Raw genomic sequence first — 23,710 nt, 5'->3', positions numbered from 1 at the left:
TATAATATCGAACAATTCAAAAGAAGTTTTTATTAATAGCGAAAACTGAGAATTACATTATATATTTTAAATCATATGAAACAGCAATAATGCCGACACTTGTAGTGACGAACCATACATAGTTTGTTTGAAAATTACATATGAGTATTAATGTGCATTTTTGTCTCGAGATGGTAGAATTTTTAAAAAATACGTCAACATTCACAATGTCGAACATTTCAAAAGATATTTTTAATAATGTAAAAAAGAGAAAAATATATGTATATTGAAATTGTGTAAAACAAGCATAATGCCGACACTTATAGTGACGAACCAAACAAAGTTTGTATTAATATTATACAAAAGTTACACTTTCAAGAAAAAATGTGTTATCATAAGCATGAAACGAACTCACCAGTTGGTAATCCATCCTCGACTGAACACAAATATCTCTTCGCAACACAGTGCGAACAGAAAAACTTCTTGGCGTCCCGAAAACAAACCGTTTTCACGAAGCAGTATCCAGCAAGACGCGCGAAAACAGGGAAAAAAGAAGTTCTCCGACGACGAAAACACGCGCGAAACCGAGAACAAAACCTATCCGTCGACGCAACAACGATCCATCCTGCTTGGGCTTCACGGAGCACTACCCAGAAAGACGATTGAAAACAGGGGAAACAATTTTCTCCGACGACGAAAACACGCGCGAAACCGAGAACAAAACCTATCCGACGACGCAACAACGATCCATCCTGCTTGGGCTTCACGAAGCACTACCCAGCAAGACGCTTGAAAACAGGGAAAAAAAATTCTCCATCGACGAAAACACGCGCGAAACCGAGAACAAAACCTATCCGACGACGCAACAACGATCCATCCTGCTTGGGCTTCACGAAGCACTACCCAGCAAGACGCTTGAAAACAGGGGAAAAAAATTTTCTCAGACGACGATGAAAACACGTGCGAAACCGAGAACAAAACCTATCCGACGACGCAACAACGATCCATCCTGCTTGGGCTTCACGAAGCACTCACTACTTTCGCCGCTCCGCTGTATGGAGAGACAAAGTGACTTAATCAAAAGAAAACACTACTTGAGTCCATTTATAATAGGAAATGAATAGGAAATAATAGGAACTCTCTAGTTTTCAAACGCGAGCTTATTGTATGTAAAATTTAAGCAATGTACACGGCGAAAAAATGTTAAAAATTGATTCATTCCAAAACAATTTTAGAACACAGGTTGTGATTCTTCTGAATAAATTGACGCAAAATCGTATGGAAGTTACTTACGTCGATTTGAAAAAGTAATCGAGATTTGAAATTAATTTTTATTTTATTTTTTTCTATAATTTCTACATACTCCTTCAGGGTGGTTACTGGAATTCACTCAAAGATTCTTATAAGATTTCTGGAGATCATTTCAAAGATTTCTTCCTGGAGGAGTTTTCAGATGAACCAGGGAAAAGGTTTCTACATAAATTCATGAAAGACTCCTTCAAGGTATCCCTGGAGGAATTCCTGGATGCCGATGCTGTAGTGTGACAAAATGATGTCAGCGTTCGAACAACAAGTTCGCAATGTCGTAATTTTATGTTTGTTTACGAGGAATAAGACCCCTAGCTACACCTATGGAACTGGCTCTGCTTGGTGAGATCTTCGAACCTACGAATTAGAGAAATTGGGAGAAAACTGGGAGATGACTACTTCGGTACCTGAACCGTTTCGAATCGATGACGTCAGGTAGATAGTTCGGGTGTCGGAGTTAGGTTCAGAGATCGAACAAATGGGTTAGTTGGTTGATGAGAGATGCATAGGCAGATCAGTTAGCTCCGTATAGTCCGGTCGCGCGGTCATCTCACTCGATGTCTAGGCTTAAGTTTTAATTTGTTAGTGAATGTGTAATTGCTGTACGTCGCGTGTGTTATAATTGTCATATTGTGGAAGGAAGAGCCGGTTTGGTGGAGAAAATCGCCAGTGTCGAGACGGTGTATTCATCCCCATACAGTCCACATCAAACCCATTAGATCGCAGGAAGGGCGATTGGGATTTCTACCTGGAATCGGATTATTTTGGTTGGTAGGCCCCACATACACCCCGACATTTGGTCCTTCGAGCCGGATAGGGACCCCCGGTAGGACTTGGAACCCACAAACCCGCTCATTATCACCAAAACGCCATCCGCTGGAACGCCATTTGCAACCGCCAAATTGTCGCATCAATTGTCGCCTATTGTCGTTGGATACAAAGGATAACGCCATCATCTGTAAGGAACATAGGAGGGTGTCACCATCTTGGACGCTACATCTGGCTTGGACATCAGCACCGTTGGCTATTGTGTAGGTCAGTATAGCTACTATATATGTCCTGCCGAAGCTGGACATTCCGGACTCCTTCTAACACTATTCTCTATTGGTAATACGGAATCCAACGACAACGACGTACAAGCACCTGGAAATCCCCTGGAATATTCATTGGATCGGAAACAACCCTATGCCCTGGAACACACTCTTTCGGATTGGAAGGTTCACATTCGACCGCTTTGAAGACATCATTGGACTTCGGACTTGCGCTGGACCTGTTGGCAGTAACATTTTCTAAGGTAACTGCATGAATGTACTATGTATACAGCGTTGCCAACCTTCCAGATTTGTCTGGAATATTCCAGATTTTTGAGGTTCCATTTTGCAAAAATCTGGAAGATCCAGATAAAATTTTTAATGAATTTGTAGGGTTTTGTAAATAATTTGTAAGGTTCTCCATATGCGACGTAGGAGATCCAGACTTTTCCAGAGAAATTTTCAAAATCTTCCAGATTTTTGAAAAAATGACTTGGTATCCCTGTATGTATATGTCCAGCCGGAGCAATTCGCGCAAGTACTAACACCACACTTCGATTTTCCTATGCGTTGAGAACCACTGGAAGCAACAAGGATTACGTCATCGGGGATACCCTTGCATATTCATCATTCGTCATCGAAGGCAACAACATTCGACTACTTCGGGACATCGAGCACGTGCGTTTGGTACGACGTCATCATTACAACGTGGTCACCGAGAGAGGCTCTCTGGCATATCATCTACATCGGCAACGGTTTCGTCGGACTATCGAGATATCGCTTGCTATTGGTGTAGGGCGAGTGAAATACCATACGGAAGACCTGCACAACACATCGATCGAAGAGGAGGCCAGCGTAAATGGTCTGTCAGGTTAGTGAACAATAGTATGTGTTCAGCCAGCCTGGACATTGCAGACTATATACACATTTTAATTATATAATCCTCTTCGACCGGTATTGTTGTTGACCGTTTGCACACTGCATGAGCCCTGAGAACAAAGAACTTGTTTACGTCTGGATCGAAAACTTGTTTACGTCTGGATCGAGATTCGGTACCTATTCTGCTATTTTGCAGACAACTTTCCTGTAAGGTTAGTTACTGCAGTATATGGCCAGCCGAGGCCGACTCATTTTGATACTACATGAATCTATCCCCTTACACATGTTTGCTTGATCGAGATTGTATTGGATTTGGACTGATTTATCTACCATACTGCTGCACTATACTTCGTGAGAAGGCCAACAGCGCACCGTAGCTTTTGTGAAGGTTTGTGCTACAGTATATGGCCTGCCGAAGTTAGGTTTATTTTGGATACTACATTGCTTATTTTGCACTCTTTGATCACTGCTGTTCGAGTCGTCACCGTGGATGCGACATTGGTCGATCGGTTGGACTGCTAATGCGATTTGGATATATTTTGGAATTGGACTTGGATTTTCTTCAGCATTTCGAAACCTTTTGGTCGAAGTGACTGTTCCGTCAGGTCAGTCTTACTCAGTATATGTCTAGCCGAGGCTAGACATTTATTTTGCTACTACACTTGAATCTTTTTTTCGATTTTCCCCGAACGTGTGAGAACCAACAATCATCATGCTTGGAGCTGGGAAGTCGCCGAGCCTACGAGCATTGCAGCTCAAGCTCAAGGAGGTCCTGCTGATGTTCAATGATATTCAGCATTTCGTCTCAAAATATAGAGAAGGTACTAGCGCAGTTCAGATTCAGGTTAGATTAAGCAAGGTAGATGAGTTGTGGAAAATGTTTAGCGATACCTTGGTTGAGATTATGTCGCATGAGGATTATGTAGCAGATGAGGAAAAGTATGCTAAGGAAAGACAGCAGTTTAGCGCTCAGTATTATAACATTAAGGCATTCCTTTTGGAGAAATTAGAGCAGATCCAACGAGCGGCAATGGATCATTCAACTAATGTCCATGACAGCTCTACGTTGAACATATCGGAACACGTTAGGTTACCGCAGATCAAATTGCAAACCTTCAAGGGAGATATAGACGAATGGATTAGTTTTCGAGATTTATTCATTTCGCTCATTCATTCTCGTACGGATTTACCTGATGTCGAGAAATTACATTATTTGAAGGGGTGCTTGATGGGTGAACCCAAAGGATTAATCGACCCTCTAGCAATTACCGCAGCCAATTACAACGTTGCTTGGAACCTGATCACTAAACGTTACGATAACAGCAAGCAACTTAGGAAACGACAAGTCCAAGCTCTTTTGAATATGCCCTATATTGCCAAGGAATCGGTTTCGGAACTGCAAACTTTAGTCGAAGGTTTTGAGAGGATTGTCCAGACCCTTGACCAGGTTGTTGAGGTAGCGGAATACAAGGATTTACTTTTGGTCAACATGCTGTCTAGTCGATTAGACCCTATTACTCGTCGGTCATGGGAGGAACAGTCTTCTACAAAGGACAAGGATACGTTCAAGGATTTGGTTGATTTCTTGCAACGTCGTATACAAGTATTGGCATCGATACCGGCACGATCATCGGACTCCAAGGTGTCATCAACCAATGCATCACGGCAGAGGGCCGTGGTGAAGGCTAGCTTCAATTCTGCGTCACAATCATCTACCAGTTGCGCATGCTGTTCGGAGAACCATTTCTTGTATAGCTGTCCGGCATTCCAAGGACTGTCAGTCAGGGATCGCGAGGGTGTGCTACGGAAGCACTCGTTATGCCGAAACTGCTTCAGATTTGGTCACCAAGGGAAGGATTGTCGGTCGAAGTACTCCTGTCGAACATGTAAGGGGCGACATCATACACTCGTTTGCTTCAAGCAAAATTCGGACACTGTTTCTACGGTTGGAAATAGTGCTTCAAATTGTCCTCCAGATAACGGAGAGCCATCATGTCCTGGAACGAATACGGTAGCGAGCGTGGCGACTTCGGAGATATCTGTATGCAATGCGGCAGGGGCAGCATCGCAAGTTTTCTTGGCTACAACGTTAATACTTGTCGAGGACAACGAAGGCAACCAATACGGAGCGCGTGCGCTTTTGGACTCTGGATCCGAATGCAACTTTGTTTCGGAAAGGCTTTGTCAGCTTCTCAAGGTGGTTCGATCAAAGACTGACGTCAGGGTACAAGGAATCGGTCAAACTACATCACTGGTGAAACATCAGGTTCAGATCAAGGTTCGATCAAGGGTTTCATCATTCGCTCGGTCGGTGAATTTTCTGGTTTTACCGAAGGTAACCGTCAACCTTCCTACTACTACGGTGGATACTCGGGAATTGGTCATTCCTGAAGGCGTACGGCTAGCGGACCCAGGTTTCTTCAAATCAAGTGGAGTAGACATGGTTCTAGGTATTGAACTCTTCTTTAGCTTGTTCGATATCGATCGCAAAATATCGCTCGGAGACAATATGCCCACGTTGATCGATTCGGTGTTTGGTTGGGTGGTCTGCGGCACCATGGCAATGCCCAAGGCGATATCCCAGGTCAACTGTAATCTTTCGGTGAAGGATCGTCTTGAAAACTTACTCACACGGTTTTGGGAATGCGAAGAGGTCGCAGATCAAATCAAATCTTCACCTGAAGAGACGCTTTGCGAGGAACAATATCAGGAATCAGTCAAAAGAGCTGAAGACGGTAGATACATCGTTGGTCTTCCCATGGACGGTGTTAAACTGCAGCGACTTGGCGAGTCAAGGGACATCGCCTTGCGTCGTTTCTACAGTACGGAACGAAGATTGGATAGGGATTCCAATTTACGTCAGCAATATGTAGCATTCATGGACGAATACCTACAGCTACGACATATGAAGGAGGTTCAGGAAATAGCAAGCGAAGGTAGCAAACGGTGTTACCTACCACACCATCCTGTAGTGAAGGAGGCGTCCACGACAACCAAGGTACGGGTCGTGTTTGACGCATCCTGTAGGACGTCCAATGGCATATCACTCAACGATGCGCTCTATGCTGGTCCGGTTATTCAGGAGGATTTACGAGCGATCATCATTCGTGGGCGAACTCGGCAGATCATGGTTGTGGCAGACGTGGAGAAGATGTTCCGCCAAATTTGGATACGTCCGGAAGATAGGCATCTTCAATGCATTCTTTGGCGTTCTTCACCCATGGAAGACGTCAGAACCTATGAGCTAAATACGGTTACCTACGGAACCAAACCTGCTCCATTTCTGGCTACGAGGACTCTACAGCAACTTGCCACCGACGAAGGTCGTCGGTTTCCATCGGCAGCAGTCGCTGTGAGAGAAGACACTTACATGGACGATGTAATCACTGGAGCGGATAACGTGGAGGATGCAACAAGATTGCGTTGCGAACTACAAGATATGATGGAAGCAGGTGGTTTTCATCTCCGAAAATGGGCGTCCAATTGTTCAAAGGTGTTAGAGGGCGTCCCCGTCGAAAATTTGGCTATTCCCAACACCGAAGAAATCACTCTCGAGTCGAATCCATCGATTACTACACTTGGCCTGGTGTGGGTGCCAGGAACGGACAAATTAAGATTCAAATTCCAAGTTCCACAACTTAATCCAGCAGAATTGTTGACAAAACGGAAAATACTGTCTACGATCGCCACACTTTTCGATCCCACTGGACTCATAGGAGCTGTGATCGTAGAAGCAAAAATATTCATGCAGCGTTTATGGACGATAGAAGGTGAAGATGGTCAACGACTGGATTGGGATCAGCCGGTACCGCCGAAGGTGGGCGAGGAATGGTGCAAATTCTATGAACATCTACCACGGTTGCAAGAGGTCGAAATCCATCGGTGTGTAATCATCCCAGCTGCAGTCATTGTAGAGGTTCATTGTTTTTCCGACGCTTCAATGAAGGCTTATGGGGCTTGCATATATTTGCGGAGTCAAGATTCGTCAGGAAATATTCTTGTACGGCTGTTGGCATCACGTTCCAAGGTGGCACCTTTAAAAACCCAATCTCTACCAAGGTTAGAACTTTGTGGGGCGCTACTTGGAACTCAACTCTGTCAGAAGGTGCGTGAAGCAATTCGTTTCAAAGGAGAGATTTTCTTTTGGACCGACTCAACATGTGTTTTGCGCTGGATAGCCGCAACTCCGGCGATATGGACAACATTTGTGGCTAATAGGGTGTCCAAAATTCAAGGTCTATCTGATGGATGTCATTGGGGACATGTGAAGGGTACCGAGAATCCTGCGGACCTGATTTCCCGCGGGCTGAACGCCTCCAATATCATCGATAACGCTCTGTGGTGGTCGGGACCTTTCTGGCTTCAACATTCCCAGGAACAGTGGCCGGTAAGAGATGCGGGAACCAACGAAGAAGGAGAGGAAGAACGACGTCGATGTGCTACAGCTAATACCGTGTCAACGTGTGATGAGTTCAACCAGTGGTACATTGCTAAGTTTGATTCGTACGACGATTTGATTCGGCGTACCGCTTATTGGTTGAGAATGATGGAATTACTCAAGCAACCGAAAGATCAGAGGAAAAACGAGGAGTTTTTGACTATCGTCGAAAGGAAAAGGGCCGAACAGGTTCTCATTCGTCGTGTTCAAATGGAAGCGTTTCCAGAAGAATGGAAGGCGTTGTCGAAAGGGTCGTCTGTGTCTGTTAAATCACCGTTAAGATGGTTCCACCCCTACATCTCCAAAGAGGATGGACTTCTGCGCATTGGAGGAAGGCTCAATCATTCACAAGAGCCTGAAAATAAGAAGCACCCACCAATTCTTCCAGCCCGTCATATATTCACTCGGAAACTTCTCCAGTCGTTCCATGAGAGACTTTTGCACGCTGGGCCACAGTTGTTGTTAGCAACAGTAAGGCTTCATTATTGGCCTTTAGGTGGAAGAAGTCTTGCTCGTCAGTTGGTACATAAATGCCTTAGATGCTATCGGTCGCAACCATCGACTGTCCAACAATTTATGGGAGATTTACCATCGTCAAGGGTGACTGTATCGAGACCATTTTCTCGGGTTGGAGTGGACTATTTTGGTCCTGTCTATGTAAGACTTGGTCCAAGGCGAACCGCTGTAAAGGCATACGTGGCTCTTTTTGTATGTTTTTGCACCAAGGCCATCCATATGGAATTGGTGACAGATTTGTCCACGGAGAGGTTTCTCCAGGCCTTGAGACGATTTATTTCACGCAGAGGGAAACCAAGCGACATTTTCTCCGATAACGGAACCAATTTCGTTGGAGCGAGAAATCAGCTGACCGAATTGATGGCTTTGCTGAAAAATAGAGACTGCCACGAGAAGATATCCAAGGAATGTAACGCAGAGGGTATACAGTGGCATTTTAGTCCCCCCAGTGGGCCACATTTTGGCGGCCTCTGGGAAGCCGCAGTACGTTCTGCGAAAAAACATCTGCTCAAGGTGCTTGGCGAAAACGTTTTGACCTTCGAGGATATGAATACTCTCATTGTTCAAATAGAGAGTTGCTTGAACTCACGGCCTTTAACACAGTTAACCGAAGATCCTGAAGATTTAACTCCTTTAACGCCAGCCCATTTCCTCGTTGGGTCATCACTACAAGGCCTTCCCGAGTATGACTACACTGAAATCCCCTTTAACCGACTTAAACAATGGCACGCTGTCCAACAAAAATTTCAACATTTCTGGATAAGATGGAAGAGGGAGTATTTAGCACAATTGCAAGGCAGGATGAAAAGGTGGAAACCACCTGTAGAGATCGAGACTGGGAAACTAGTCATTATCCAAGATGATAACCAACCCCCATTACGTTGGAAGATGGCTAGGATTCATCAGCTTCACCCTGGTGATGATGGGGTCGTGAGGGTAGTCACTCTTAAGACTAGCAATGGACATTTGAAACGTCCTGTTGAAAGGATTTGCCTGCTCCCGTTACCAAATCAAGATGTTGTAGTCCAACCATGAACTCCACACGTAACTCGCAGCGATTCTGGTCGAAGAGGTTCTTATATTTTCAGAAATCACCGTGCTTTCAGGATGGGCGAGCATGTTTACGAGGAATAAGACCCCTAGCTACACCTATGGAACTGGCTCTGCTTGGTGAGATCTTCGAACCTACGAATTAGAGAAATTGGGAGAAAACTGGGAGATGACTACTTCGGTACCTGAACCGTTTCGAATCGATGACGTCAGGTAGTTAGTTCGGGTGTCGGAGTTAGGTTCAGAGATCGAACAAATGGGTTAGTTGGTTGATGAGAGATGCATAGGCAGATCAGTTAGCTCCGTATAGTCCGGTCGCGCGGTCATCTCACTCGATGTCTAGGCTTAAGTTTTAATTTGTTAGTGAATGTGTAATTGCTGTACGTCGCGTGTGTTATAATTGTCATATTGTGGAAGGAAGAGCCGGTTTGGTGGAGAAAATCGCCAGTGTCGAGACGGTGTATTCATCCCCATACAGTCCACATCAAACCCATTAGATCGCAGGAAGGGCGATTGGGATTTCTACCTGGAATCGGATTATTTTGGTTGGTAGGCCCCACATACACCCCGACAATGTTTATTTTTTAACGTTCAGGTGATTTTTTCCGATGAGAAAAAGTTTAATTTGGATGGTCCAGACGGATTCACGAGTAATTGGATCTTCTAAAGGACCCTCAGTATTTCTCTACGCGGAATTTCGGTGGTGGTTCTGTGATGGCCTGGATTGGATTTTGTGCCTCTGGAAAGCTCAATCTGGCATTCACATCATGCAAAATGAACTCCTCGGACTACATAGATGGCCTAAACAGCTGCTTGGTTCAATTTAAAGCAAAGTATCGTCGCCAGAAGTTCGTGTTCCAGCAGGATAACGCGAGTATCCACACTAATTCTGCTACAAACACATGGTTACAGAGCCACAAAATAGAACTTTTATGGTGGCCAGCCCATAGCCCAGATCTGAATCCTGTGGAAAACATCTGGGAGATCATTGTGCGACGAATTTATGCTGACAGAAAGCAATATGCAGAGCTCAAAACGAAACTTGGGAGGACTTCTAGATAATTTTTTTTAAAAATTGGTTTCTAGTATGCCCAACAGGATTTTCCGGGTTATTGAGCGTGCAGGAGGACCAACTGATTACTGAGGTATGGACAACGTGCAGAATGTTACATATTTGCATATGTGTTTTGCTTGAAAAGTATGTGCGGCTATAGAATATTGATAGATAACTTAATTAAAAAACACACACATTTCACACTATCAAACCAAAATCTTTTATGTTTTTCATTTGAATTCGTTACCAATTACACCTATTTTCAAATAAATAGTTGTATTTACTATCATTTTGAATTCTTTTATACTATTTCACCTTAAACGGCAGTGCGGCTATAGAAATTAGACAGTATGTACACAGTACGATGTGTTTGACAAGAAAATGCCTCCACCGTTTGATTATTGGCGATCGCAGGAATTTCTCCAGATATCCCGATAACAGTGTAAACCTGTGTAAACCACTCAAAGTGGTCCAACCAAATTAATTTGCTCTATATAATTTCACTGTTCGCAATTTCGTTCATCAAGACACTCACCTTCCGTATCCGTCGCCGAGTCCAAAATCCGCAGAAACTTCGTTTTCCACGAACTAGAAAGCGACGTCTGCTCGATGATGTTTTTGCTGATAATCTTTTGGCCATCCTTCCAGTCCCGGGTTCGTGTCCGACCCGTTCCGAACGATACCACACACTGTATCGGTTCGTTCGGCCACAGACATTTGGCCTCGTGGATGGCTACCGCCGTCGGGTTGTTGTACAATATGCCCCCGTCCTGGTGCAGTTGGCCGTCCAGCTGGAAGTCTCCGAAATAAGCCGGCGCCGCCGAAGACGCCCGCACCACCTCCCACATGCGCGCCGTATGACTGCCCGAGTACACCGAGTGTGCATTCAGTGGAAAGGTGTAATTTCGAAACACGTGCGCTTCGATGTGCTCGTCGCAAATTGTGGTGGAAACACAGCAGAACTGCAGGAAAGAAGAAAATTTCTTAAGGTTACACTAGTCTACAAAATCAAAACTTTTTTCGTGACTTTAATAATTCAAATCTGATTTCAGAATTTTTGTATCACGTACAGTATTTGAGAAAATATTATTTATTAATTCACAAACATGAAAACTTTTCGTTAGAAAGGTGCGTGCTAGTCCGTTTCGGAGTGTACTGCTTCTTCTAAACGGCAAATAATTCATTAGTCTTAAAAAAATACATGAAAATATGCAATTTTTTTTTCAAGAAAACACTATTTTTTCTCAAAAAGAGCACGTGTTATAAATATTCTGCGAACAGATTCGTAATCAGCAACATTGTTGCCTAGTGTTATCGATTCGATTGAAGGTGTTTGGCGGACGCATTGCAATTGACTTACCTTGGGAACGTTCGGCAGCTTTGAAGTGTCTATTATTCGTCGATAACCCAGGTACTGTTTGAGTAAACTTTCCCAAAGTTCTATGTCATAGTATGCATGCGACAGAACCATTCGAGACGCGCCAGTAATCTTGTCTAGCGGGGACGGTCGGTGGAACATTTTGTGGCTCATCTTCTTGTACAAAATTATACTTTCATCCAGGGTGAGATTCTTTTCCGAGGCTGTCAATTTGGAAAGTTAAGAGTTAATTTGAAGAATATAAAAGATTAGATCATCGAACATACTTAGAGCACACAGAAGAATGGCCCCAGTCGACACTCCGCACACCATATCGAACAGCTCAAAGATCTTTTTGCCCGTCATTTTCTCAATGCGCCTCAGTAATTCCGCAACGATCAGGCCCCGAATGCCTCCGCCATCGACGCTCAGAATTCGAATGCCTGGTCCGGGGAGGGGAGGCACATACCCCAATAAGGCCAATCCGAGCCGAGCATGCTCGACGATTACCTTATGTCAGCCAAATTAAAAAGCGTTTAAAGAAGGAGAACACTTTGTGTTTTATCAAAAAGTAGCCAATAAAATAATTAGACATAAGCGATAGTTTGATCAATTTTAGCAATAAGTTTAGCAATTCTTCTTCTAGTTTATTGCGTTACGTCCCAATCGGCGAGCCCACTTCTCAGCTTTGCGTTCTTATAAGAACTTCTGCAGTTATTTACTGAGAACTTTATTTGATGAGTGACCATTTTCTCATGTGTGGTAGGTATGAAGATACTCTATGCTCTGGTAAGTTGAGAAAATTTCCATATCTAAATGATCCTTAACCGGTGGGATTCGAACCCATGCCGTTACGGCTATATGGACCTCTCAACTCGAATACCATTTCCGTTACGGTCAAATTAGAAAAAGTAGACAAGAAATCGGCATTATTCGACAATAGAGTTTCCATTCCCGGCAACATTTCCCGGGAATTGAGATTTTCCGGGATTCCCGTTTCCCGGGAAATGATTTTCTGTTTCCCGCGATTCCCGTATTTGCCGAGATTTCCATATTTCCCGGGTAATTTTATAACAAAAAAGAATTTACTATCACTAGTCATATTTCGATGCTGATTTTTTTGTTTTTCGTAGTAAAATAGTTGCTCATAAAATGGATATCGTTTTTAACGAAAGAGTATATGCAATATAAAATTAAGGAATTTTCGAGGGTGCTTTTCTATGAATTGAGTAGGCTTATAAAGGTTTCATGAATGTAACAGCCACAATTTTTAATATAAAGACTCTAGTTGAATTTTATTCTAAATTTCATACGATTTATCAAGAATAAACTCCACGTGGACTTTTGCTCAATGCTATAAACTTTGTTGTTTTGAAGCCTACGGTTTGAAATGAAGCTAACATTTTTTTAGAGGAACATGAATAAATTTCTCACAAAGAAGAGAAATAATCAACAAATTTACTAATAAAAAATATATATTTTATACTTTTTCTTTAAAGTGTGGATCAAAAGCTTTCGATTGATATAAAAAAGTTCTAATTTAATTAATTAATTGTTTTATGAAAAATAGTTTCTCTTAGTAGTGCTAGATTCAAAGGAGTTTCTCATCGGTCAAGGTTTGTTAAATCGAAGCCTTCGCGAGATAAAAAAAAGAGCAGGATTCGAATTGGGGATACAAGAGCATGCTCTATTGTATATTTGACGCAATGACCAAAAAAATAACCTTTGAATAGTTCGACATTAACACTCCGACAGCTATGACTACTTTCACTTACACGAAGTGCTGTGACCCAAAATTAATAGGAACGGTATTTTCAACTCGCTATATCTCAGTGAGTTTTCATTCGATTTCTAATCTTTTTTCACGTATCAATTTTCCCAGGTATCAAGATTACTGCAAAATGTTGAGAACTCAATTTTGTACAATATTATAATCTTGAGAACTGAAAAACCCGAGGCAAGTCTTAAAAAAATGCTGTTTTTTGATAATAACTTTCTTTTTATCGCGAAGATCTATACATATTTTTGGCTTAAAATGAGCATAATCTCATAAGACATTAGAAAATGAAAACTTTTTAGCAATTTATCTTAAAAAGAACCACACAATCTTCACAAATTTACGTATAATACAGATAAAATGCTTATTTTGTTTGAAACTTGAAATTTATCGCGATGACCAATACATATTATCACCTTTAAATGTACATATGTATTTAGTGAACAACTTTCCAGAACAATGTTGTAAGTTAAATTTCCAAGAAACTACAAAATTTTCACTAAAATACGTATAATACAGAAAAATACTTATATTGTTTGTAACTTGAAATTTCTCGAGATGACCAATACACATTAACACTTTCAAATGTACATATAAATATAGTGAACAATTTTCCAGAACAATGTTGTAAATATATCTTTCAAGAAACTACAAAATTTTCACTAAAATACGTATAATACAGAGAAAATGCTGATTTCTGTTTGTAACTTGAAATTTCTTGAGATGACCAATACATATTATCACTTTCAAATGTACGTATGTATTTAGTGAACAACTTTCCAGACCAATGTTGTAAATTTAACATTCAAGAAACTACAAAATTTTCACTAAAATACGTATAATACAGAGAAAATACTCTTTTTTGTTTGTAACTTGAAATTTCTCGAGACGATCAATAAATATTATTACCTTCAAATGTTCATATGTATTTAGTGAACAACTTTCCAGAGCAATGTTGTAAACTTAACATTCAAGAAGCTACAAAATTTTCCCAAAAATACGTATAATACAGAAAAAAATCTTATTTTGTTTGTAACTTGAAATTTCTCGCGATGATCTATACATATTACCACCTTCAAATGTAAAATGTTTTTGGTGAACAACTTTCCAGAACAATGTTGAAAGTTTAACTTGCAAGGAACTTCAAAATTTTCCTAAAACTACGTATAATACAGAGAAAATACTCATTCTGGTTTGTAACTTGAAATTTCTAGAGATGACCAATACATACTATCACCTTCAAATGTACGTATGTATTTAGTGAACAACTTTCCAGAACAATGTTGTAAATTTAACATTCAAGAAACTACAAAATATTCACTAAAATACGTATAATACATAGAAAATACTCATTTTTGTTTGTAACTTGAAATTTCTAAAGATGACCAATACATATTATCACCTTCAAATGTACATATGTATTTAGTAAACAACTTTCCAGAGCAATGTTGTAAATTTAACATTTAAGGAACTACAAAATTTTCACTAAAATACGTATAATACAGAGAAAATACTCATTCTGGTTTGTAACTTGAAATTTCTCGCGATGATCTATACATATTACGACCTTCAAATGTAAACATGTTTTTGGTGAACAACTTTCCAGAACAATGTTGAAAGTTTAACTTTCAAGGAACTACAAAATTTTCCCAAAACTACGAATGATACAGAGAAAATACTCATTCTGGTTTGTAACTTGAAATTCCTCGCGATGATCAATACATATTATCACCTTCAAATGTACATATGTATTTAGTGAACAACTTTCTAGCTCAATGTTGTAAACTTGACATTCAAAAAACTACAAAATTTTCCCAAAAATACGTATAATACAGAAAAAATACATACTTTGTTTGTAACTTGAAATTTCTCGAGATGACCAATACATATTATCACCTTCAAATGTACATATAAATATAGTGAACAATTTTCCAGAACAATGTTGTAAATATATCTTTCAAGAAACTACAAAATTTTCACTAAAATATGTATAATACAGAGAAAATGCTGATTTCTGTTTGTAACTTGAAATTTCTTGAGATGACCAATACATATTATCACTTTCAAATGTACGTATGTATTTAGTGAACAACTTTCCAGACCAATGTTGTAAATTTAACATTCAAGAAACTACAAAATTTTCACTAAAATACGTAAAATACAGAGAAAATACTCATTTTTGTTTGTAACTTGAAATTTCTCGAGACGATCAATACATATTATCACCTTCAAATGTACATATGTATTTAGTGAACAACTTTCCAGAGCGATGTTGTAAACTTACATTCAAGAAGCTACAAAATTTTCCCAAAAATACGTATAATACAGAAAAAAATCTTATTTTGTTTGTAACTTGAAATTTCTCGCGATGATCTATACATATTACCACCTTCATATGTAAAAATGTTTTTGGTGAACAACTTTCAACAATGTTGAATGTTTAACTTTCAAGGAACTACAAAATTTTCCTAAAACTACGTATAATACAGAGAAAATACTCATTTTTGTTTGTAACTTGAAATTTCTAGAGATGACCAATACATACTATCAACCTTCAAATGTACGTATGTATTTAGTGAACAACTTTCCAGGACAATGTTGTAAATTTAACATTCAAGAAACTATAAAATTTTCACTTAAATACGTATAATACAGAGAAAATACTCATTCTGGTTTGTAACTTGAAATTTCTCGCGGTGATCCATACATATTATCACTTTCAAATGTACATATGTATTTAGTGAACAACTTTCTAGATCAATGTTGTAAACTTGACATTCAAAAAACTACAAAATTTTCCCAAAAATACGTATAATACAGAAAAAATACATACTTTGTTTGTAACTTGAAATTTCTCGAGATGACCAATACATATTATCACCTTCAAATGTTCATTTGTATTTAGTGAACAGCTTTCCACAACAATGTTGTTAGTTTAATTTTCAAAGAACTTCAAAATATTCACTAATATACGAATTATACAGAAAAAGACTAATATTGTTTGTAACTTGAAATTTCTCGCGATGATCCATACATATTACCACTTTCAAATGTAAACATGTATTTAGTGAACATTTTTTAAGAACAATGTTGTAAGTTGAACATTCAAGAAACTACAAAATTTTCCCAAAAATACGTATAATAAGGACTGTTTGTTTTATAAAGTGGACACTTTTTTTATGCTATATCTTTTTTATTTAATGATAAAATCGTAATCGGTTTCCGGTACATCGGTCAGCTATTATTCTACAATGCTATAAAAATATAAGATCTTAGAAAATGCTTTTGGTTGAAGAGCTAAATAGTTTTTCCAAAAACTTCTAAGAAAAGCTGTTCGTTAAAGTTTAACATTATATTTCGCAAAACAAAAATCCTTATCTTTATGAACAAATTATATCTTTGTATCCTTTACTATTCTACTGAAGGTATAACTTTAAAAAAAAAATCAATTATATTCCACCATTCTCTGACATTATGTTACTTTAGTGATTTACCCATTTAGACCAAATTTGATGATACAACATCCTTTCATTCCTAGCAAAAGAGAAAAGTAAAAAGCGTGTTAAAAACTAGTTTGGATTACTAAGGACACTTTATTTGTAAAAACGAGAGCTAAATCGTGATTTTAAGCCACAGTCTTAAGTATAAATTTGACTGTTTATGGTAGTTTTACGAAAATGTCTCATACTTTTAAAATCATGTGCGCATATTTATTGATCTCAGAATAACATGTTATGCAAATAATATGTGGAAAATAAAATCAATTTTATTACAGCAGTGTTGCCAATTTTGATGATTGTCAATGTAATTTTAAATGTATTCTAAGAATAAAGCAATTGTGTTTCTATTGTGCTTTGAATATGACGTGGGGACTAAATAAGTAACTTTATGAAGGCGTAAGTTATTTTTCATATTAATACTATATTTGCGCTTCCGTCAGAACGTACTTTTAACTAAAAAAATCTACTCATATCAATTCTCTTCAAATTTAAAATATTTTTCTCTAAAAAATATAAAGGGAAAATGGTTTTATTATATCTGTTAAATTGTTGCTCCAAAAATTACTTGATTTTTTCCATCAGGTTTCTCATTGATGATGCTTTCGAAGGACAAGCCTTTTTTGAAAATAAAAAATATAAATTGTCGAATTTTCCAGCTAATTTCTAACAATCATTGATTTTGACAACCTCCAAAAATCGACCGATCTAATCGTTGTTCTATACTCGTGTGAAATTTAATTACTTTGAAAAAATTTTATTATCACAACATTGTACAATACTAGTCGAAAAATGTGCAGAAAACTGATTGAAATTTCATCGATAAATTAAAAAGTTACAGCATGCACAAGGTGTCCACTTTATAAAATGAACAGTCCTTACAGAAAAAAATACTTATTTTGTTTGTAACTTGAAATTTCCCGTGATGTTACCTTTAAACGTACATTTTCATTTAGTGAGCAGTTTTTAGAACATTCAAGAAACCACAACATTTTCAATAAAATACGTATAATACTGAAAAAATATTAATATTGGTTGTAACTTGAAATTTCTCGCGATGACCAATACATATTTTCACCTTCAAATGTTCATATGTAGTCAGTGAACAACTTTCCAGAACAATGTTGTAAATTTAACTTTCAAGAAACTTCAAATTTTTCTCAAAAATACGTATAATACAAAGAAAATACACATTTTTGTTTGTAACTTGAAATTTCTAGAGATGACCAATACATATTATCGCTTTCAAATGTACATATGTATTTAGTGAACAACTTTCCAGAAAAATGTTGTAAATTTAACATTCAAGAAACTACAAAACTTTCCTAAAAATACGTATAACACAGAAAAAGTACTGATATTGTTTGTTACTTGAAATTTCCCGCTATTTCCTAAAAAAAAATACCACCTTTAAATGTACATTTTTATTAAATGATCAACTTTCCAGAACAATGTTGTAAGTTGAACTTTCAAGAAACTACAAAATTTTCACTAAAATACGTATAATAGAGAAAAAATTCTTATATTGTTTGTAACTTGGAATTTTCCGTGATGTCACTTTTAAACGTACATTTTTATTTAGTGAGCAGCTTTTCAGAACAATGTTGTAAATTTAACATTCAAGAAACTACAAAATTTTCCCAAAAACATGTATAATACAGAAAAAATATTTATTTTGTTTGTAACTTGAAAATGTCCGAGATGACCTATACATATTATCACTTTCAAATGTGCATATTTATTTAGCGAACAACTTTCCAAAAAATTGTTGTAAGTTTAACTTTCAAGAAACTTAAAAAATCATAAAAATAGGAATAATACAAAAAAATACTAATATTGTTTGAAATTTCTCGTGACGATCAATCATGTTATCAACTTCAAATGTACATATGTTTTAGGTGAACAACTTTCTCAAAACAATGTTGTAAGTTTAACATTCGAAAAAACTTCAAAATTTTCCCAAAACTGTGTATAATACAGAAAATATTTTTTTTATTGTAACTTGAAATTTCTCGCGATGACCAATACATACTATCACTTTCATATGTACATGTACGTTTAATATTACAAAAAATATCCGTTTAGTTTGTAACTTGAAATTTCTCGATTTGAACAACTTCAAATTTGCATCTTTCCAAAACAATGTTCTGAGTGTAATTATCAAGAAAATACAATGTGTTTTTCAAAAATACGTGATATACAGAAAAATATGACTTGTTTATTACTTGAATTTTTCACAATAACAATCACATTTAAATGTGTATATGCTTTTAGTGAACATCTTTTCTGAACAATGTTTTTAGTTTATTTCCTTAGAAAATACGTTTTATATCGAAAAAATCCCCTTTTTATTTGTAGCTTCAAATTTCTAGCCCAATTTCTTGACCAATGCATGTTATAACCTTAAAATCTCGTAGACTTGTGATCTCACCCCAAAAATCAATGGTAATCGAGTGTGTAGCTCTTTGTTTCTAAGCAAATGAATGAGCAACTATTACTACTGAGAGATAGAGGATGATCTTCTCTTCATCGTAACTTTATTGAATAGCGTGTAAATCTATTTGATGGCTCAGTAATTGCAAGCTACTCATTTGGTTACCAATGGCTTTCAAAGCGAGATCATAATTTAAAGAGAAATGTCTTACGCATTTAGTGAACTTTTATGAATAATGCTGCAAGTTAAACCCTGAAGATTTTTTTTTTCAGGAATACGTATAATACAGAAAAAAAACTCTCCCTGGCTAACGTAACGTAACTTTCATGCGATTCCAGGTTGTCTGGGTAGAGAAAACCTTTCTAGAGCAATGTTGTTAGTTTAATTCTCAAGAAACTACTATATTTTTCATAAATACGTACGAAACAGGAAAAATACTCTTCTTTACAGTAACTTGAAATTTATCGCGATAACCAATACATATAATTAACTCCATATGTATTTAGTGAACAATTGTTCAAACAATGTTGTCAATTTACCTATCATAAAACTACAATATTATCTTTAATATCTACGTATAATATAAATATACTTTTCTTCCTTATGACTTAAAATTTTTAATTTTAATTTTAATTTAAAATATCTTGCGATAATCACCACATAATATCACCTTCAAATTCAAAATTGGCGTGTGATAAAAACTTTTCAAAAATACATTGGTATGTAGTAAAAGACTTTCAATAACATTGGTATTATTTTAACTTCCAAGAAACTGCAACATCCATACGTAAAATACAGAAAAATATACTCTGGAACGAAACATTTTTTTTTGGAGACCGATACATATGTTGTGTGTATAACTTTCAAAAACATACAATATTTTTTCAAGACTACGTATTATACAGAGAAAAAAAATTGTTTTGTTTATAACTTGTAATTTCTCGCTATGATCAATACAAATTCAAGTCATTTCTCCCTTGCTCAATATTTCGTAACTTGATGACGCTAAATACATACACTTATTACATATGTACATTAAAATTTGATAATATGTGGAGGTCATTGCGAGAAATTTCATGTAAACAAAACAAAAATGAGGCATGTTAACAAACAAAACTGAGTATGTTTTTTTTGTATTGTACGAATTTTTGAGAAAAAAAATGTAGTATCTTGAATGTTAAACTTACAACATTGTGCTGGAAAGTATCTCACCAAAAACATATGTACATTTGAAGGTGATAATATGTATTGGTCATCTCGAGAAATTTCAAGTTACAAACAAAAATGAGTATTTTCTCTGTATTATACGTAGTTTTGGGAAAATTGTGTAGTTTCTTGAGTTTCAAACTTACATTTTCGTTCTTGAATGTTGTTCACTAAATACATATGTACATTTGAAAGTGATAATATCTATTGGTCATCTCGAGAAATTTCAAGTTTCAAACAAAAATGAGTATTTTCTCTGTATTATACGTAGTTTTGGGAAAATTGTGTAGTTTCTTGAGTTTCAAACTTACATTTTCGTTCTTGAATGTTGTTCATTAAATACATATGTACATTTGAAAGTGATAATATCTATTGGTCATCTCGAGAAATTTCAAGTTACAAACAAAATAAGTATTTTTTCTGTACAATACGTATTTTAGTGAAAATTTTGTAGTTTATTGAATGTTGAATTTACAACATTGTCCTGGAAAGTTGCTCACTAAATACATATGTACATTTGAAGGTGATAATATGTATTGGTCATCTCGAGAAATTTCAAGTTACAAACAAAAATGAGTATTTTCTCTGTATTATACGTAGTTTTGGGAAAATTGTGTAGTTTCTTGAGTTTCAAACTTACATTTTCGTTCTTGAATGTTGTTCACTAAATACATATGTACATTTGAAAGTGATAATATCTATTGGTCATCTCGAGAAATTTCAAGTTTCAAACAAAAATGAGTATTTTCTCTGTATTATACGTAGTTTTGGGAAAATTGTGTAATTTCTTGAGTTTCAAACTTACATAATTGTTCTTGAATGTTGTTCATTAAATACATATGTACATTTGAAAGTGATAATATCTATTGGTCATCTCGAGAAATTTCAAGTTACAAACAAAAATGAGTATTTTCTTTGTATTATACGTATTTTAGTGAAAATTTTGTGGTTTCATGAATGTTAAATTTACAACATTGTCCTGGAAAGTTGCTCACTAAATACATATGTACATTTGAAGGTGATGATATGTATTGGTCATCTCGAGAAATTTCAAGTTACAAACCAAAATGAGTATTTTCTCTGTATTATACGTAGTTTTGGGAAAATTGTGTAGTTTCTTGAGTTTCAAACTTACATAATTGTTCTTGAATGTTGTTCATTAAATACATTTGTACATTTGAAAGTGATAATATCTATTGGTCATCTCGAGAAATTTCAAGTTACAAACAAAAATGAGTATTTTCTCTGTATTATACGTAGTTTTGGGAAAATTGTGTAATTTCTTGAGTTTCAAACTTACATAATTGTTCTTGAATGTTGTTCATTAAATACATATGTACATTTGAAAGTGATAATATCTATTGGTCATCTCGAGAAATTTCAAGTTACAAACAAAAATGAGTATTTTCTTTGTATTATACGTATTTTAGTGAATATTTTGTAGTTTCTTGAAAGATAAATTTACAACATTGTTCTGGAGAGTTGTTCACTATATACATATGTACATTTTAAGGTGATAATATGTATTGGTCATCGCGATAAATTTCAAGTTTCAAACAAAATAAGCATTTTATCTGTATTATACGTAAATTTGTGAAGATTGTGTGGTTCTTTTTAAGATAAATTACCAAAAAGTTTTCATTTTCTAATGTCTTATGAGATTGTGCTCATTTTAAGCAAAAAATATGTATAGATCTTCGCGATAAAAAGAAAGTTATTATCAAAAAACAGCATTTTTTTAAGACTTGCCTCGGGTTTTTTAGTTCTCAAGATTATAATACTGTACAAATTTGAGTTCTCAACATTTTGCAGTAATCTTGATACTTGGGAAAATTGGTACGTGAAAAAAGATTAGAAATCGAATGAAAACTCACTGAGATATAGCGAGTTAAAAATACCGTTCCTACTGATTTTGGGTCACAGCCGCCGGAGTGTTAAATTGTCGACGCACATATACCTAAATAACTTTTTCAAATTGAGGCTACATGAATCGCATCACTTACTAAGGTGAATCCTGATCATGTAGCTTTTAGAACCTCCCACTAACAATACTCCTTCCTGTGAAAACCAAGGAGATGCAGAGGTGATCTTGGTCTCTAGCAGCAATGGACGTCACACTATCATTTCCTTCCTTCCCCGATGATCGTAAGGTCGTTGCCGGCGCCATTATTTACATTACTACAGTTGGAGTTCTAGAAATTGTATATTGAAGATATAAGCAACTCCCAAGCTGCATCTGTTGGTTCCCTATACAATTAATTTTGATTATTCCGGTCAATCGCGGAGTAGTAACTACGAATTGTGCGGTCATCAATGCCTATGCTTAAATATTTGAAGTAATCCTTGAAGAAATTGTCGTAGTGTATGTAACCTGGAAAAAGCCCTGAATATATCTCTGTAAAAATCTCTGTAGAGATCCTGGAGAAATCCTTAGAGGAATCTCTTGGAGAATTTCTGGAGGTATCAGGTGAAATATCTGGAGGAATCCTTACAGTATTCTCTGCAATAGTTTTTGGAAAAGTTCCCTGAGAAATCCTTGCAAAATTCCCGGGTAAAACTTAGTAAAGATTTTACAGGAGGATTTATGTGGGATCACTGGAGGTATTCCGCGTAAAAACTCCTTCAGAAATTGTTGGCGAAATCGCTAGTGGAATCCCTGTTGAAATTTCCCTGCAAAAAATCCTGAAATAATACTTTTATTTGTGGTATCTGTGGCAAAACATTCTATGTGAGATAAGTTACGTGCGCACTTTCGTCTGAGCGTTACCCTTAATGAGAAGGTAGAGAAATGAATTCTTGGTTCAAAATATCGTTTTTCCTCCATGCCGATCACTCGATTCTAGCTAATACTGTTAGATACATTTGCTAGTTACAAATTTGCCAAACACCGTATTGAAGTATCCAAATTTTGGGAGAACACTCAGAATTTAATCGAGGATCGAAGTAGTGGTGAGGAGCAAAAACAATGTGCGCGTATTTCAATCAATCGATCAATAACCAAAGAAATTTTACGCTTTTTGCGTAGAAAGTTATGGATGGAGGATGAATGTGCTCCCCAAAGCACGGTCCTCCGTGAGGCGTCTTCTGGTGGCTGGACGGGTTTTTTGTGGAGGGGCTGGGAATCGAACCCATGACCTTCCGCTTATGCAGCGAAAGCGTAACCTCAAGGCTACAGACCCCCCTA

The 23,710-nt window shown here is 37.0% G+C and overlaps 1 protein-coding gene across 2 annotated transcripts in view; it reads right to left on the bottom strand.

Annotated features, from left to right (window-relative positions):
* LOC5576443 (calcium-independent phospholipase A2-gamma) overlaps window positions 1–23,710 on the bottom strand; it is a 31,818-nt gene that overhangs the window by 5,624 nt on the left and 2,484 nt on the right. For both annotated transcript variants that reach the window (XM_021846053.1, XM_021846054.1), the window contains exons 4-6: window positions 11,900–12,122; window positions 11,616–11,836; window positions 10,791–11,217 (exon numbers count right to left, since the gene is read on the bottom strand). In XM_021846053.1, coding sequence (XP_021701745.1) covers window positions 10,791–11,217; window positions 11,616–11,836; window positions 11,900–12,122 — 871 coding nt within the window. The remainder of the gene's footprint in view (window positions 1–10,790; window positions 11,218–11,615; window positions 11,837–11,899; window positions 12,123–23,710) is intronic.

The sequence above is a fragment of the Aedes aegypti genome, chromosome 2 (genome assembly GCF_002204515.2).
Source record: "Aedes aegypti strain LVP_AGWG chromosome 2, AaegL5.0 Primary Assembly, whole genome shotgun sequence".
Classification (NCBI taxonomy): domain Eukaryota; kingdom Metazoa; phylum Arthropoda; class Insecta; order Diptera; family Culicidae; genus Aedes; species Aedes aegypti.
The sequence above is the reverse complement of the archived record's forward strand: the minus strand, read 5'-3'. Positions and strand labels throughout refer to the sequence as shown.